The 18,753-nt window shown below is 44.0% G+C and overlaps 1 protein-coding gene across 1 annotated transcript; it reads right to left on the bottom strand.

Annotated features, from left to right (window-relative positions):
• Positions 1–194: 194 nt before the first annotated feature.
• Positions 195–16,488, bottom strand: TYMS (thymidylate synthetase). Its single transcript, XM_032792369.2, has 7 exons — positions 16,261–16,488; positions 14,869–14,942; positions 13,228–13,402; positions 7,768–7,869; positions 3,956–4,131; positions 1,542–1,613; positions 195–849 (listed from the first exon to the last, which is right to left on the bottom strand). The coding sequence occupies exons 1-7, from the start codon at positions 16,424–16,426 to the stop codon at positions 712–714; spliced, it is 903 nt and encodes a 300-aa protein (XP_032648260.1). The 5' UTR covers positions 16,427–16,488; the 3' UTR covers positions 195–711.
• Positions 16,489–18,753: the final 2,265 nt, after the last annotated feature.

Below are 18,753 nucleotides of genomic sequence, written 5' to 3' on the forward strand. Positions count from 1 at the left end.
CTGTGAGTCAGAACTTCCACAGCCCCCACTCCAATTAGGAGAGTTAATGCTTTGATTTTTGGTCTGAAATTGAACAATGCCAAACCTTTGAAATCTCAAAATCCTCTGAAAGTTATCTTGCTCTACTTGTATTAGTGTTACAAGCACAAATTCAGTACTAGACCTTAAAGATACAACACACTTCCCAAACACTATTAAAAATATTTATACAAGTTTATTAAACATTCTTACTACCACTTTCCAAGCTTAAAAAAATCCTGCTGTAACAAGTGTTTTGTTTAAATACTTACTACTAATACATAAGGGTAAGTAACTAATACAGAATGAAACTAAACACTTATCACTGCTCAGGCTACAGTGCAGAGCACGGAAAAGCTTGAAATATTAACTTAAACCCAGTAACAACTTAGGGGGGCTCCAGCCAATCCCTCAATGATTTATAGACAGTAAAAATATACAACCCCGAGTTTTGTTGTTTTTTTTACAGCAAGATTTGGTTCAATGACACCTGCAGGAAGGCAACCCATTTCCCATTAAAGATACTTCACAACTGTTAACTTTGAAAGAGGTCCTGCTCTAGACCACAGACTGTTCAGAAGCAGTTATTTAACTGTTTTAGCAACATTTAAAAGCACCAGATTGAGCTTTAAGTACAGAGAAGGTAACATACTTATGAAACAGACTCCTATCATGTTTAAAAAGTTAAGTGCATTAAACAGCCATCTCCATTTTAATAGCTGGATGGGGGTTATAGTCTTCAATCTGAAAGTCATCTGCTTTGAAGTCACTGATGTTTTCAATTTTACGAAGAATTTTGAGTTTTGGGAAAGGACGTGGTTCCCTCTGAAGCTGAAATTAAAGAGAGTTTGACTTAAATTTGTACAAGATTAGCGCTCAAAAGTAAAAAACAGCACACAGTGAAAATCAACTATTTAGACAGCTCTTTGGGTTAGGTAGACCTCACCTGCCATAACATTCTCCATCCTGTCATAGCATGTAGATATTTGTGTGAAGACGGTGTAAAGATTGATAAGAAGTGAACAAGTCTCTGTCAGAGACCAAAAAAGTATAGTAGAGCCTTATCATTCAGAAGAATATCCACTAAGAATTACTGATTTGCAAACTGACTATATATGCATAATTAAGGATAATGCATCAAAGTGCATTTTATTCATTTAGTCAGTTATAGTTTTGTTTTGATAAGACAAGTATAAGGACACTAATATTTTGTAACAATAATGATAGAGATTAGAGTACAAATTCTTGCATCTTTGACTTGCAGAGAGAGAGACACACTCTTTTAGTCCAAGTTAGTGTATGGTTCGATCAAAATTCTACAGTGTTTTCACTTGTAACCTGAGTTGAACATAGGTAAAGGGTAGTATTGGAGAAGAAATCAGAGGATCAGCAATGCAAATTAAGATAGTATTTACAATGAAAGTGCCAGATCTAAAAACCCAGGATTACCATCAGTTGTTCAACCAGCTGTGGTAGAGATATATCAAAAAGATAGCCAGGCTCCAGTCACCTTGGATACTTACTTGAATTTTCAAAGGTTCAACATGGTTCAGATATATATGAGCATCTCCTAGTGTGTGTATGAATTCACCAGGCTGAAGAAAGAGAAAAAAAAAAAAAAGTCTTCACGCAAACAGGGTAGCACATTTCAGAACTGTATGACACTGCAATGCTTGTGCCAGAGGTTCCCAGCACCTCTGTTGCTGAAGCGTAGGTCCTGCAACAGATTGTCCCGATAAGCTGTTCTCCTTACAAGTTCAAATATTGTCTTTCCCTAAAGAAACTGATCATTATGTTAAGCTACTCTAAGCAGAATATGAAGTTCTACAGCAAAGATTTTGCAACAGATATAGCAACTGAGCACTCATATTTATCTGTTAACACACATGGAAGGAGATGGGGGTAGTGAAAAATACAGCTGTCTCCATCTACCTTGAACTGACAGGTTGCAAGTATTTCTTAGATACTAACAGTGCTACAATGATCCATGCTTCTAGCTCAAGATTAGACTACTGTAACGTATACTGTGGCACTTAATTCTATGAAGAAACTGAAGCAACTCATTAAAAGGAGTTCCTTGCAGGATTGCATGAAACTAGTGCACCATGATCTATCTTGACAAATGTCTACACTAAATCTGGGATTCTGCCTCTCAGCCCAGGTAGACAGACTCTCACTAGCATGCTAAAACTAGCAGAATGATTATTGTGGAAAAGGCAGTGGCTCTGGCTAGCCACCCGAGCTCAGATGGGCTTGGACTCTGGCAGCTGGATGGAGCCACCACCCATGCTACCATGTTATTTTTAGTGCACTAGCTTGAGCAGAGATAGCACAAGTCTGTCCAACCACTCTGGAAGGCATGGTCCCAGCAGCAATGTAGACATATCCAAAATGGCTTTGAACCTGCCTAGCTGAGAAACATGCCTCACTGTTGCCACAGTTATGGTATGCAGAAGCACTTGAAAGCCAGTCTTCTTGGTTTAAAACGGAGCTGCTAGCAGGATGCTTTCCGTAACGGGCCCTGAATTTTGGAATTCTCTTCTCAGCCTCTTGCTCTGAAATAGTCCACATCTGTTGGCCTTCATGGCATTCTACAAATTGCAGCTATCCTCACATTTGGAAAGGGCTGGTATTTTTTCTAACTGGGAAAGCTGACAGCTTGGTTTGTCTGCATTAACATTTCTTTCATTTATGGCAAAGGCATCTAGCATCCTGGATAAGCCTTTTTGTGACTCGTCTTAAACATTGTCTGACAATTTACCATCATCATTGATTTAGGTCTAATGCTTAGAGTTTACTGCTCCTGAAAGTATCTGCACTACTTTGCTGCAGTAGTCTTAGCCACAGCATGTGATGAAATACTGAATCGTAAAAGCAGAGCTATTTACTTAAATTTGTCTGCAGTGTTATTGCAGTATTTAATGTTATGCAGAAATTCACAAGTCTTATATGAGTTTATGTTCTTTACTGCAGGTCTCTCCCACAATAAGTGTTTTGCTTTGAGAGGAGATGCAATAGTAAAATGAAGTTGTGGAGGAGACATCAAACTTCATTTACTTTAATTGCCTTTGATATAAAAAACTTACACTAAGTCCTTACCTATTATAAAGTATGATTTTCTCCACTCACCCATTTTATCTCCTCACTGCTAAAAATGGAAGCAGCAACTCCTGATGAGCGCACCAGGAGGGGAGGGTCAAAATCTCACCCTATCACTATTAAATCTTTAAGAAGTGAGGAAGTCAGCTTTTGGAAGATAGAAAGACTAATGTATTTAAATTTAATAAATCTCAGCTGCATTCTTGTGACTTGATAGAGCAATCTTTGGTGAAAGACAACAGGTGGCTAACAGAAAAGAGCAGGACTACACAACCATTTACAGTCAGTAGTGAAAAATATCCAATTGAAACCATAGCAGGAATTTAGGTAGGCAAATCACAATATGCAAATTGGAATCTGAGAGCAACCACAGATTTAATGCTCTGTCTAGTCCAATTAAAAAAAAAAAAAAAGAAGCAGCTATGGCATTTCTAATGGCTGGAAGTTGGTAGTACTTTGAAGACAGCTGTTTCAGTTGCACAAAAAGACACCCCATGGCATTTTTCATTGTCATCAGAAGGAAATGTGCTCAACTCAGATTTTTGGTAGATAAACTGGTGGAATAAGCCATGACACATCTTAATTTTGACAAGTTTTTTCTACAAGATTTGGAGATTCTTTGATATAAGTGACCACTATGAGATTTATAGAGTTCTTATACTGCAGGCCACCCCAGTAACACATACATTAAATACAATTCATCTACAGAGCCCATTCCTGTACATATCTAAACTTTTGAACGTTGTGTTTATTCCAATTCTTCCTACATAAATGTTAGTCTATTTAATGTTTCAGTTCTCTGTTCAAACTATAAATATCTAAGCAAAGGATACTATACCTTCAGGCCTGTGACATGGGCAATCATATATGTGAGCAGTGAATAACTGGCAATATTGAAAGGCACCCCCAGTCCCATGTCTCCAGATCTTTGATACAACTGGCAAGACAATTCACCATTTAGAACATAAAACTGGCACAGAGCGTGGCATGGAGGCAAAGCCATTAGTGAAATATCTAAGGAGATGCAAAACAGTAAGGGGGGTGGGGGGAGAACAGTATTAAGACACCATGCAAGAGCAGAAAAAATACACATATGTATATAGAAATAAATATGCATAAATACATCAAATAGCAATATTGAACCACATATTGTAGTTCTATTGTTTTTACTCTTTAAGACTTTTTAAATCCGGCTATTACCACTACCAGATATTAACTGCTTGATTATGTAACTGCTATTGTTAACAGTAAGTGGTTGGTGGGCAGAGGAAAAAATCACATCTAGAAATTCCACTGGAAAAATGGTTTTAGGCCCTCACACTGCAAAGACTTATGCACATGCTTAATTTTACTCACATAATTAGTCCTATTGATGTCAAGTGTTTGCAGCATTCAGGGCTTTAGTCATTCAGCTTATGTTTTACTTTTTAAACAAGTACCTGCCTCTAATTTTTATTCTTTGTATTGCAATAGCACCTCAGAATCCATCATGAACCACCACTACACAGACAAGGGAGGGGGGAGGAGAGAGAGACACCTACTGCCTCAGAAAGTGTAAGACAAAAAGTAACAGGTGGACAGAGACAAATGAGGGAGTACAGGGAATGAGACAATACTGATCAGCATGATAAACAGCAGTCAGAGCAGTCCTGCCACCTGCTGTAAATTTATTGGCCCAATTATTACCCTAATTGTGAGCTTGCATGTGAAAAGTGAAAGTTCATAAAAATGTTATAATAACCTATTACAACAAATGTTGATAAGAAAAGATGCAAAAGGAAGACAGAAAGACAATTAGTCCAAACACCAAGGCCTACTAATATAACTCAAGGACTGTGTTAACATCATGCCCGGTAAACAAGAAGTGTGGGACCGGAAATCAGTGGGTCAAAGTTTTCGTGTTGGAAATCAGTCCCAACTGGTGGACAAAATGATGAGGGGCTGGGCTATTCCACCCATCACTCCCCTTTTGGGGTCCTTAGAAAAATAATAAAATAAAATGATGACAATGATAATAATAATAAACAAGGGGATGACTATGACTTAGGAAAAATCCAAAACGATGGCTGACTGAAAGACAGGAGAAGAAAGGAGCCAGCTTTATGATCATGTCCACCCTCACCCCCGTTGTCGCTTTCAGACCCCAGTATTTACTGTAACACCATTGGGCCTTCATTATTCTGATCCTCAAGAGTGTCCTGACCAGACCACACAAGAGAGTGGGAGCCAGATGACATCGCCACCTCCACGGACTTGGACATGCGTATGTACGCATGACGGAGAGAGAGAGAGAGAGAGAGAGAAAAACACACACATTTTCCTTCTCCAATGTATCTCTTTTCTTTTCTTATCCCTTTCATTTTTTCTTCTGTCTAATAAGAGTCTGGTTTCACTAGCCAAAACTGCATATTCTGCAACACTGCTGTAAGCCTGTGACCAGAGAGGCAGCTAAAAGCCATCACCTAAACAGCTTGATGCTGGAATAAATTTGTCAGGTCTTGGAATGGTAGATAAGACCATGTGCTATGCTTTTCTCCAGCAGGGAGCTTGCAAGTAAAGTCAACACCAGAGACAGACCTCCATTTTCTATCCTTGTTGTTCTTTTCTCTCCCCTCGAGAGTTTGTCTTGTTTTGTTTTCTAGGAAACAGGATTGGACTTTACCAACAACAGTGATAACAACAGCTCCAGCGCATCTCAACTAACTTCTTCTCTTTTCCCAAAAAAAGGTTGGCTATCACCACCCAAGAGGCTGTTAGAAGGAAAACCATCGTGTTTAACAGCTCTCTCCAGCTAAAGGGACAGGGAACAAGGGATGTTGTTAAAATGGAAGTCTTATTTACTACTTTACATTTCAAATGCTTTAACTATTTTTCCTTCTCTTCTGTATCTTTAATAAAAAGTTTAAAAGATTTTTAATGGTGCGTTTGCCTTGATACAAACAAGCTGCAATCTCTGTATACCAAACCTCTTTAAAACTGTTTACAGTTGAACAGTTTCAGGGTCATGTTAACACCACTAGCTCTTTGGGCCCATTTATTCCATCTAATTTAATACAATACACCTACTTCTTCTCACATTTGTGTAGGCATCACAGCAAAGGAGAGTTGTAAGGAGGAATTTAAAGGAGGACAATGAAGTGGTTTTGTGGATGTTTATGTGCAGCTCTTCCTATGCATGAGAGGCAGAATGGAAGAAAGCATGACGGTACTTTTTAGAAAACTGAACAAGTGGGTGATAAAAGCTGATGTCATTGGCAAGCCTGGAGGTGGGATTCAACATCTTGGCAGAGTATGAGAGATGATAGGTAGCGTGAGGACAGGCTGTGAAGGGCCCTGACGGTAAAGGCAAGTAGATTATGTTTGAGGTGATGGAGAAAGGGATGCAAAAGAGGATGATATGGTCAAAAAAACTAGGACAATGATCTTTGCAGAAGTATTCTGAATGGCTATAAGCGAGTTAGACTGTATTTGTCAAGATCAGAGAAGAGAATGTTGCAGGAGTCAAAATCATGAGAGACTAGATGAGTGAACTGCGTCGATAGAGAAGGAAGATGTTCAGAGATGTTAAGCAGAAGGATCAACAAGATTTAGATCAAGAGGGCCCAAACTTACTGGTTCATGTACCATCTTTAAAAAAGGCTGTGAAGTGAACTGATGGAATATATGACGCACCACAGGGAAACCATGATTTAGACACAGTCTGAATGTTAGAATCTAGAGAAATGGTCAAGTTACAGATGCCAAGTGACAGAGAAGATAATGGTGTCCACTGACTGAGAAAAAAGGGAAGAATTGCAGGGGGAAGAATAAGAACCCTGTTTCGGCTTTGTTGATCTTAAACTGACATCTGGACATCCACAAGGTGTCACACTCCTTTGACCTGCCTGATCCCTATTAACCTTCCACCTACCATACAGCTGCCCTTTAATGGGAACCTTTCCCCAGCATGCCTTTTTGGAAACTGGCTCTTTAACTATAGCAGGGAAAACAGTTAAAATGATCATTTTGTAACTGGCTGCTGCTTGTTGGCATCTCCCGCTCTTCTAGCTGGCGAGTACCTTTAATTCCTAAAGTTCTTAAACAGGCTCCTATCTTCAGAAAAGATTCTAACAACAACGAAAAAGAGCACTGTAATTTTTTAAGTTTTGTTCTCTTCTTCCCTCCCTTCCCAAGTTTTAGCACAATCCTATAATTTAATACAAAGTAAAAAAATAGCTGCTTGATTATTTTTTCAATTCTGAGCTTCCTTAAAAAACAAGTTAAATGTTTTTTTATTATCTGCAAAGTGTCTTTGAATAGTGACTGTATATAGAGGGCAGTGATAATCATGTACTTTCATTTGTGCTAAGACAAAAAAAGGTTTGAAATCAGGATGTTTTGGGGTTTGAATATCCTCTCACATCAGTGAGAATCATGAGAAACAGGAGAATCCAGGTTATAATTCCCCAATTTATAGAACATGAAATCACATATCAGTTATGTAAGCTTGCCTTTTCTTGCAGCAAAAATGTAACCACCAACAGAGATGGCTGTAGACACAGGATCTGGTAATTATGCAAGCTTTCAGGACTAAATGAGCACCAATGAAATAGCTTAGCAAGCAACTTGGTAAGGTGCAACTACATTCACGTCACACACACACTCCTGTACCTTTGGGATTCCAAGCACACATGATGATTCTTCTGTCATCTGGATTGTTTTTGATTGTGTCGATTACATTCTGCAGCTGGTCCACTCCTTGGCCTGAATAATCTGAAGAAAGTTACCAAACAAGATTTAAATAAAGGTATGTCTACACTACAAAATTAAGTTGATTTTACACAGTCGATTGTGTATGTCCCCACTAAGCGCAGTAAGTCGGTGAAGTGTGTCCTTAATACCATGGCTAGCATTGACTCATAGAGCGGTGCACTGTGGGACGCTATCCCACAGTACCCGCAGTCTCCGCTGCTCATTGGAATTCTGGGGTAAGCTCCCAATGCCTGATGGGGCAAAAACATTGTCGCAGGTGGTTCTGGGTACATGTTGTCAGTCTCCCGTCCCTCCTTCCCTCCCTCCGTGAAAGCAGCAGCAGACAATTATTTTGCACCTTTTGTCCTGGGTTACCCGTGCAGACGCCATAGCATGGCAAACATGGAGCCCACTCAGTGCACTGCTGCTATTAGCATAGTAAACACCTCACGCATTATCCTGCAGTATGTGCAGAACCTGGCTGGGAGCCAGCAGCACAAGGACAGTTGTGAGGAGGACATGGACACAGATGGCAGGCTGATACAGCGGAATGACGATTTGGGGCCCGGCTAACAAGCACAGACTGGTGGGACCACATAGTGTTGCGAGTATGGGATGATTCTCAGTGGCTGCGAAACTTTCGCATGTATAAGGCCACTTTCCTGGAACTTTGTGAGTTGCTTTCCCCTACCCTGAAGCGCAGGAATACCAAGATGAGAGCTGCCCTGACAGCTGAGAAGGAAGTGGCAATAGCCCTGTGGCAGCTTGCAACGCCTGACTGCTACCGGTCAGTCAGGAATCAATTTGGAGAGGGCAAACCTACTATGTGGGCTGCTGCGATCCAAGACCAGAAAATTCCTGTTGGGGATGTTGAAATGCCAATAGTTATCCTTGGAGACCCAGCCTACCCCTTACTCCCATGGCTCATGAAGCCATACACAGGCAGCCAGGACAGTAGTAAGGAGCAGTTCAACTGTAGGCTGCGCAAGTGCAGAATGATGGTAGAACATGCCTTTGGATGTTTAAAAGCTCACTGGCCCTGTTTGCTGACTAGGTAAGACCTCAGCGCAACTAATATTCCCACTGTTATTGCTGCTTGTTGTGTGCTCCATAATATCTGTGAGAGTAAGGGGTAGACAATTATGGCGGGGTCGGAGGTTGAGGCAAAAATCGCTGGTCCCCCCCTCTTGAGCAGCCAGACACAAAGGCGATTAGAAGAGCACAGCCAGGCGTGCTGCACATCAGTGGGGCTTTGAAAACCAGTTTCATGACAGGCCAGTTTACGGTGCGACAGTTGTGTGTGTTTCTCCTTGATGCAAACCTGCCCCCTTCGTTGATTTTAATTCTCTGTAAGCCAACCACCCTCCCCGCCTTCGATCACAGCTAGCAAAGGAAATAAAATCACTATTGTTTTGAAACCATGCACTCTTTCTTTATTAATTTAAAAAAAACTCTAAGAACTGACAAGGTAGCCTGGGTGGGGTGGGGGGAGGAGGGAAGGACAAGGCCACATTGCTTATTGTAGTCACACTACAAATCAAAACTGTTTGAATGACAGCCTTCTGTTGCTTGGGCTATCCTCTGGAGCGGAGTGGCTGTGTGCCCGGAGCCTCCCCCGGCACGCATTCTTAGGCATCTGGGTGAGAAGGATATGGAACTTGAGGAGGAAGGCAGGTGGTTATACAGGGGCTGCAGCGGCCATCTATGGTCTTGTTGCCGTCCCTGCAGCTCCACCAGATGCCTGAGCATGTCCATTTGCTCTCCCATTAGCCTCAGCATCACCTCCTGCCTCTTCTTATCGTGCTCACTCTATGCTTGCCTGGCCTCTGTCACTGTATGTCTCCATGCATTCAGCTGTGCCCTGTCAGTGCGGAAGGACTGCTTGAGCTTGGAAAACATATCATGAGTGCATTTTTTTTTTTTGCCTTCTAATCTGCAATAACCTCCAGGACAGAGATGATAGGCGGAGCACAGAAACATTTGCACCTGTGGGGAGATAAAAAGGGAGAGTAGAATTTAAGAAGATACATTTCTGAGAACAAAAGGGAGACTTTCACAGTGAGTCAAGCAATTCACAGCAGACAGCACATATGCTTTAGGTACAAGGTTGCATTTTGCCTTATATATTGAGCGCCTGCTGGTATGGTGACATGTCACACTCGGCTGGGCAACAGAATTCAATTTCCAAGCAGCCACAGTAAGCCAAAGGGTACACGGGGTTGGTCTCTCCCGCCTTCATAATATGTGGGGATGGTTTCAAACTGCAGTGCCCTCCTTTCCCATAGCAAGCAATGACGGTTGGGTTTGCCATTTAAAAGGAGGGCTGCGGTTTTCGAGTGGACGTGCAGCACATCCCTCCCCACCACGTGATCTCTGGGATGATCTCTTCACCCCTCCCCGCACTGCATGGCTATTCTCAAGTACAATCCCTTTTAGCCAAGCGCAAACAGCCCAGCATGAATGGGGTCCTTTTACTGTTCCCTTACAAAAATTCCCCTATTTCAACGAGGTGACCATGACTGATATCACTCTCCTGAAGCTAACACAGAAAGATATAGACCAATGTTGCTTGAATGCGACCAAAACCCAGGACCATTCGCTGCCATGCTTTCTGTTGCAGTGATTTCAGACTACTTGCTACTGGCTTGACATGGTAAAGTGTCTTACTGTGGAGGACGAAATAAGGCAGCCCTCCCTATAAACCTTCTGCAAAGGCTTTCAGAGTACCTCCAGGAGAGCTTCATGGAGATGTCCCTGGACGATTCCCACTCCATCCCCAAAAACATTAACAGACTTTTCCAGTAGCTGTACTGGCCGTGAATGCATCCCAAGTCTTCAGGGCAAATCCAAACATTAAACACAATTGCTTTTAAACCCTGTAACGTAGTTACAAATGTGCACTCACCAGAGGTGCCTTCTCCAGCTTCAGGGTCCGGGAACCCGCCTTGGGAGGTCATTGGCTCCAGGGTGATGAAAAGGTCCTGGGTGCCAGGGAGAACGGACTCTCTGCTTGTCTGCCGTGCATTCTCCCCCCCCTCTTCCTCATCCACAAAATCCCCCCCCCCCCCCTCACAGGTGTCCATGGACAGTAGTGGGGTAGTGGTAGGGTCCTCCCATAGAATGCCATGCAGCTGATCATAGAAGCAGCATATATGGGGCTCTGACCCGGAGCGACCATTTGCCTCTTTTGTTTTTTGGAAAGTTTGCCTGAGCTGCTTAACTTTCACGCGGCACTGCTGTGTGTCCCTGTTGTAGCCTCTGTCCCTCATGCCCTGTGCAATTTTGGCATATTTATTAGCATTTCTTCTTTTTGATCAGAGTTCTGCCTGCACAGATTCTTCTACCCATACAGCAATCAGATCCAGTGTCTCCCGTTTGCTCCATGCTGGAGCACGTTTGCGATTCTGGGGGGACTGTGTGGTCACCTGTGCTGCTGAGCTTACTACGCTGACCAAACAGGAAATGAAATTCAAAATTTCCCAGGGCTTTTCCTGTGTACCTGGCTAGTGAATCAGAGTTGAAAGTGATGTCCACAGCCATCACACTGGAGCACTCTGAGATAGCTCCCAGAAGCCAGTAACATATTGTACCCGCACTATCCCAAATTGACCCAGCAAGGTCAATTTTAGTGCTACTCCCCTCACCGGGGAAGAGTATAGCAGTTGATTTTAAGAGCCCTTTAGGTCGACAGAACAGGGTTGGTTGTGTAGACGCATTGCTTATAAAAATCGACCTAACGTGGTTAAATTCAACCTAACTTCGTAGTGTAGACCAGGGCTAAGTCAGACAGCCTAAGGTTGTTTTGACAATAGCTTAGAGCTTCCCCAAAAAATACTTTTGAAAGCCAAGCCCACACCCTTCAGGAAAATTACACTAATTGTGCCCTCTTCTGATCCCACCTTGGGTTGTTAAAGGCTTACACCTTAATACATTTTCTGAGCCTTCCCCCTCTCTCTTCTGGGTAGTCCTTTGGGGGCTCCAGATGAGTGCTCCAAGCTTTGGGAAAAGATGGTGTCACCGTCCCTCCTTTTCTTGCATGCTTTGAGAAGTGAAATAGTTATTGTTGACACTTAAAGCATCATCACTGGCATCAGGGTTAGTACCCGCTGAAATGGTGTCATACATACCTCAGAGCTATTCTTTCACTCTCTTTGCAAACTCACAGAAGTGCCTGCATCCTTACACCCCAAGGCCAGGTCTACATTTAAAACGCACTTGAACATAGTTACGGCACTCATAGGTGTGAAAAATCCACACCTCTGAGTGCTGTAACTATGCAAACCTAACCCCCAGAGCAGACACAGTTAGATCGATGAAAGAATGCATCTGTTGACCTAGCTATCATCGCTTGGGGAGATGGAGTTCCTACAGCAATGGAAAACCTTGTTCCATCGCTGTAGTCTGCAGCCACACTTTGCGGCTACAGTGGCATAGCTACAGCACTGTTGCTATGGTGCTATAGTGTCCAAAGTGTAGATACAGCCCATGTTTGAACATTTTCTTCTCAAGAACAACAGCTAAAACTTTAAATGAAAGCTGAGACCTTGGAGAACAATTGAGAGGTCTGTCTGCATATCTGACAGTGGGTCTTAAAGTCTACAGAGTTTAAACAGAGTGAAACTAACATGCTATTTTTATCACCCTATCCAATAGACTGTCCTATACCAATATATGAATATGTGGAGATTGTTCTGGTATAACAGCGCTCTCTCTTTAAAAAAGAAATTATGCCCAGGTTGATAGTGTGAAGTGCTGCAGTAGTTCTTTACATTTTTACTTGCCTTTTTAAATGGAGAAAATACTTTTTGATGGTTGAATAAAACATTAGTTCACCACCTCCAACATCATTATGAAAGCTAAGCATGGAAGAGTCACGATTGATACTTTCTGTAAACAGTACAAATTAATGTGCTAAATTATACAAATTAATAGCAGCAGCTCTCTGAAATGAGTGATTTTAGAGTAGTTAAAAAAAAAAAAAGTGTCTTGTTACAATTGGCTCCTTTGCTGGCAGCCTAAGCAGAAAAGCAAAGAACTAAATGGGCATGGAAACCAAAATATCCTCCCACCTGCAGGTGATCATACCAGCACATTAGCAGAACAGTGTACTGCCTATAATTCAACCGTTCTACAAATAGGCTACTGCCTGCAATACTGCATATTTCATAATGGTAAGCTTTCCAAAAAGCTCAGTATAACCTCCCCAAAAGATCTACTTATTCTGGCTCTCAGTTTCCATTATAAATGTCCTCATTACAATCTTTCCATGCCTTCATAACCTCCTGGAAGTGAGGTACCACAGTAATCCTGTCAGTCTTATCAAGCTCTGAAGATAACTTCAAAAGGGGAAAATTAGAGATTTTAATCTACTTTCCTCACCTGTATTCATATCTTTGTATTCAGCTCCAAAGTGTCTCCACTGGAAACCATACACTGGTCCCAAATCCCCTTCTGTTCTGTCAGTGAAACCTTGTTTATCCAGGAATTCACGTGATCCATTGGCATCCCAAATCTTCACTCCTTTTGCAGAGAGCTCTCTAGCATTTGTTGAACCCTATATGGTGAAAGAAATACAAAAGCAATTCTACTTGCCAGGATAAAGAGCTAGACTTTAAATAGTGGTCCTAAATTATACTATTATATGGTATTTCTTTAGTTACTATGGAGAGAATAAGAAGTCTTGGGATTAAGCCTCAGGATCTGGCTCCTGTATGTGCACACACAATAAAACTATGTTATAAACAATATATTACTGAGAATTGAATTATACTGCTCTAGTCATCTAATGAATTCATCTCTAGCCTTGTATACCGTAGGCCAATGGAGGTTCAAGGCTAAACATGATCGCCTACAGTTGCTTGTGCACAGGCCCTTCAGCAAACAAGGTTTTACTTTTTGATTGATGTAACAAGAACAATGTAACAATTCTACTACTCCTGATACACCTGCTGTCAGCCTTTGTGAACTAGCTTACAAGTTATTTTGGGAGAAAAAGGTTATTCAGTCCCTTCTCTCTTCTTGAAGCTTAAATTACATGCTCCTGAGAGATGCCAATTAGAAATAGCCTGAAGTTCTGTTTAGTCACTGAGCAGATGGTAGGCTCCCATACTCTACTCTGCCACTTTGTATAAAACCTAGAGATGAGAGTAAGAAAACAAATCCCTGAGTTTAAAATAGCACTGAAAGTGAATAGAGACTTATATTCTCTGCTACCAAAACAAGTCGACAGTCTCAGTACAGCACTGTGCTGGTTGACATCTGAAAGGTTCTAGCCCTTACAGTTGAAAAGATAAGCCTTCATTTTCTTTTTTTAAAAAGTGTTCTTCAAAAAAAACCTGATATCTGGATAAGTTGATTTTTCAAGTCCCAATGCATTTAATCAAATGCTACTCATAACCACATCAGGGAACATCTATAGGGCAACACACCATCTTAGCATTTGTCTACGCAAGTTTTACCAGTATAAACTATGGTAGTTAGAGTTGTGATGGTCTATTAGAAGTGTGGGCTGGGGTTTTTATTTTAGTTTTGTTTTGGGTTTTTTTGACCAACAGTTGTATTGGTAAAAAGCCTAGGATAGATGTAATTATACCAGTATAAGAGTGCCTTATACTGGAGTATCTAATTTTGGTTACACAACAGGAATAAGCTATACTAGTATAAAAGCATTCACACAGGGTTTTCCTGTTTTAACTACAGCAGTATAGTTTAAGGAGCAAAACTTTCTAGTGTACATAAGTCCTTCATCACGTCACAATATTTCACTAAAAAGAAGCAAGGTAAGATTTAACCAACATTCCCACCAGATTATACTAGCACCTTAGCAAAATTAACAAAATGTTTTGAAGACAATGGACATATTTATAAGTTGGAAAAATACTAGAATCTCATAACGTGTTTGTTCCCTGTATGAATGGAAACATCTGTAAGTGTTTCAAATACACCAGTCCATAGTATGATATATTCTATAGACAGCACTATCAATGCACATAACTAAATTTAAACAACCATGCATCATACCTTGATAAACCATAGCAGCTCTTCCAGCACTCCCTTCCAGAACACTTGTTTTGTCGTCAGCAAAGGAAACTGATCTGAAAAACAGTTTTAAAGTGTCAAAGCAGCAAAATCAATTCTCACTCATCAAATACCACGGATTGCTTTTCACTTATAAATACCAAAAGTGTTAAAGCTTAGATATTGACCTGTTGTGCATTATGTGCTATCACAATAAGAGCCTAGTTTATTGGAGCACTTGTTTAGAACTTAGATAATGTTTTCACCCCTCAGTACAGCACTGTAATAGTCAGCAAAGCATGCAGTGATGAGTGTAAATTCTACTACAGCTTTGCTAGAGCAAGGAACACAGGCACCCAATGTTATTCCTAAAAAATGGTCTTTGGGGCCAAGTACATTGCCAGATAAAGGCAGAGATTAATTAGAAATGGATCATTCATAAAACTCAACCATGGGGTGCAATTAAGAGCCTATGGCAAGGTAAAATATGCATACATGCAGTTGAATTCAGAGGCTCAAAATAAAGTTCTGGTCAAGCCTACTTCACTAACATGGAGGTGAATCAGACCTAGGATACTTGATAGACAGGGTAGTGGTAAAATTGTCTCAGGAGGTTAGCCTGGATCAGGCCTATCCTCTTCTCTGGTTTTTAATCCATAAAACAACTATGGGGGACAGATGCAAGGGGACTCAACTACCCCCCACCTAGGGCAATAAAAAAATAGGGGGGCGCAGATGGGTTTAGGGACCTTATGTGTAAGGAAGTAGGGCAACTGGAGGCTTTACCCTGTAGGTGGGGGTTACACCTGCCCAAATCTGGATTACTCCCACCCAATCCCTGCCTATAAAGATGGGGTCCTAGAGGGCAGTGCTATCTACGGGCCTGGCCCTTTGCTCTGCTGCCTCTGCTGAACTTTGCTCTAGTTTGGACCCCATCTTTATAGGCAGGGATTGGGTGGGAGTAATCCAGATTTGGGCAGGTGTAACCCCCACCTACAGGGTAGAGCCTCCAGTTGCCCTACTTCCTTACACATAAGGTCCCTAAACCCATCTGCGCCCACAAGACAACAGGAGGAGGTTTCAGCAGCACTCCCTCAGATGCCCATGACAAGTTGGGGGGGTTCTGCAAGAGTGGGGCAAACAGCAATGGGGGGGAGTCTGGGGGCAAGAGGAGATGGGTGTTCGCAGCCAGCTCAGGGGGGATGTGCAGCGCTTGGCAGGTCTGCCAGTCACCAGGCCGGGGGGGGGGCACCTGGTGGGATGTGGTGAGGGACTGGAGGGGCACATGGGGTGGAGATCTGGGGAGGGGCAGAACGGGGTGCGGGGAGGGGTCTGTGGAGGGGGCCCAAAGGCGAGGGCCATGAGAGTGGCTCTAAGCCCGGCTGGCGCAGTCACCTCTCAAGCTGTACCGCGCCTGCAGCCCGAACACGGAGATGGTGCCGGTCCCGGTCCGATCCTCCTTCCGGTGGCCGCGCTGCAGGATGTGCTCGACCTGCCCCAGGTACTGCAGCTCCCCTTGCGGCAGGGGCGCCGGGCTCTGCTGCTCGGGCGCGGCGGGCATGGCGGGACGGGACTAGCTGCCGCTGCGCTCCCGCTCTTCGAATTGGCGCCAGCCCCGGCCCGCCAGGCGCCCGCCAATCGTAGACCCGGCGCGCGCGGAAGGAGCCTTGGGGGCCCGCCTCGGCCCTGTGTCGTGCCCTATCGCACACCCTCTTTTTTCCCCTCCGCTCCCCGCCCGCCCCGCTGAGGAGACGCCGGGCGCTCTCGTCGCGTCCCAGTGGGGGCAGGGCTGGGACGGCCCCTTTCCTTCGCAATGGCCGCGAGGAAGGGGGGGCGCCTGCCTGGCCGCAGCGCGGGCCTTGAGGCGGGGCAGCGAGCTGAATAGCCCGGTACCCAGGGACCCGGCCCGCCCAGACCCCAGGGCTGCACCCGCCGCTTGTCTCTCGCGGGGCCCTGCTCCCTGCCAGCGGGCCGGGGAAGTCTCTGCGGGGGGGGTGATCAGAGCAGATCATCATCATGGGCCTTCCCCACTTTAAAATCTGTGATTGTACCTGGCGCAGGGCATCCAAACAGCCCAGGAAAAGGGGGGGCTCCCGGAGTGGATTTCTTCTTGGACCCTAGGGGGGGTGTCCTTTCTTGCGTAACTACTTTGTGAAACAAAAAGAAGCCTATTTAGATTAAATTCTTCCTCTAGAGCTGGAGTTGATAAAGGTCTATGTAGTCTGATGGTGCTGATTATTCCCCTGGGATTTTCTATTAACTCAAATTGATGCTCAGCCAGGTATATCTATAGTAGCCTGTGGCCATTATTTATTCCAATGAAATTATTAGATTTATGTTTTTACCACTTTTGCTAAAATCCTCAGCATAAAACATTTTCATAGTGGTGGTTCCTCTCTGCTGGTTAGGAAGTGCCTGCCATAAGTGCCTGCCTGATCCACTTTGTGAGAGTTTTTAAAGTGTTTAGGACAACTACATTCTCCTTGGTTAGAGAGGCAATTGTTTTACATTGTTGTTTCCATACAAACATACCTTTTGTTACAAGAATGTTTTCAGATCTCTCTGGAAATTTCAACCTTGCCATGCATTCAGGGCTGGCTCCAGGCCCCAGTGCGCCAAGCGTGTGCTTGGGGCGGCATGCCACAGGGGGCAATCTGCTGGTTGCAGAGGGCAGCAGGTGGCTCCAGTGGACCTCCTGTAGGCGTGCCTGCAGAGGGTCCACTGGTCCTGCGGCTCTGGTGGAGCAGCCACAGGCACGCCTGCGGGAAGTCACCAGAGCCGCTGGGACAGCGACCTTCTCAGCCACATCTGCAGAAGATCACCAGAGCTGCGGAGCGCAGAGCGCCTCCCGGTGGCGTGCTGCATGCTGTGGCAGTGAAATGGCTAGAGCCGCCCTGCATGTGTAACCCTTCTGCCCCTCTGAATTTGGCAGCAACAAGGCCGGTTCAGTATCCAGGGTTCTGTTTCATAAACACAATGCCAAACCAGCTCAAGCCCCACCCAGTGACCTGGGAAAATCTTACACACACCCCTGGTGCCTCAAAGAGGCAATGTTCCCCTCTCGCAAGCACAGAGTCTCGGTGTAGCAAAAAAGTTTAATTACATGAGATAAACAACAAGCACTAAATTGGGAAAAACACCTTAACTAGAGTTCCTAGACCAAATCGCGTGCAAAGACCCACCCAGGAAATTGAGCGTGCTTTTCCCCTGGGCTCTTGAGTCCAGAGCCCCCCCCCCCCCCCACCGAATCACCACAGTCCAAAAGTCCCACAATCCAAAAGTCTCTGTCCTGGGTCAGTGCAGCCCCAAAGTTCAAGAGTCTACCGCAGAGTCCCTCCCCCCAGCCTGGGTAGAAAGGGCACCTTACGGTCTGGGGCCAACTGCCCTGCCTCTCCGTGGTTCGCTTCCGCCTTCTCCACGAACTGCTTGGCTTTACCAGCCACTCCACTCTGCTCCCCAGCCGTCCTCACAAACTGCTCCGCTCCACCAGCTGCTCTGCTCCACCAGCTGTCCTGTGAGCTGCTCCAGTTGTTCCCTGCAAACTGCTCGGCTCTGCTTGCTCTGTGGGCTGCTTCACCTGCCACGCTACTCTGCTCTGCCAGCCATTCCATCCACCAGCTGTCCCGTGATCCGCTCCAGCCGTCCACTCCGCCAGTGCTCTGTTCCACAGTATAGCTTCAGCTCCCCACTAGTTAGCACAGTACTCAGTGCTCTCAGCTCAGTAATTTCAGCTCTTTCAGTGATTTCAGCTCTTAGTAGGGAGTCCCCTGCTGGTGCACCATTAGCCTAAAGTGAGTTCAGCTCAGTAACCTGTACACAGATTCTTAAGGGGAAAAAATCAATTCTGACATTCCACAGTAGAGAGAGGAGGGGTGAAACTGATGTTTC

This window comes from Chelonoidis abingdonii, chromosome 2, assembly GCF_003597395.2.
Source record: "Chelonoidis abingdonii isolate Lonesome George chromosome 2, CheloAbing_2.0, whole genome shotgun sequence".
Lineage (NCBI taxonomy): Eukaryota > Metazoa > Chordata > Testudines > Testudinidae > Chelonoidis > Chelonoidis abingdonii.

Excerpts from the sequence above, each read along its gene's own strand:
- TYMS (XM_032792369.2), bottom strand. The coding sequence starts at position 16,426 with ATGCCCGCCGCGCCCGAGCAGCAGAGCCCGGCGCCCCTGCCGCAAGGG. Across the intron at positions 14,943-16,260 it reads GGCGCGGTACAGCTTGAGAG|ATCAGTTTCCTTTGCTGACG; the intron begins GTGACTGCGCCA and ends ACTGTTTTTCAG. Across the intron at positions 1,614-3,955 it reads CCCATGTCACAGGCCTGAAG|CCTGGTGAATTCATACACAC; the intron begins GTATAGTATCCT and ends CTCTTTCTTCAG.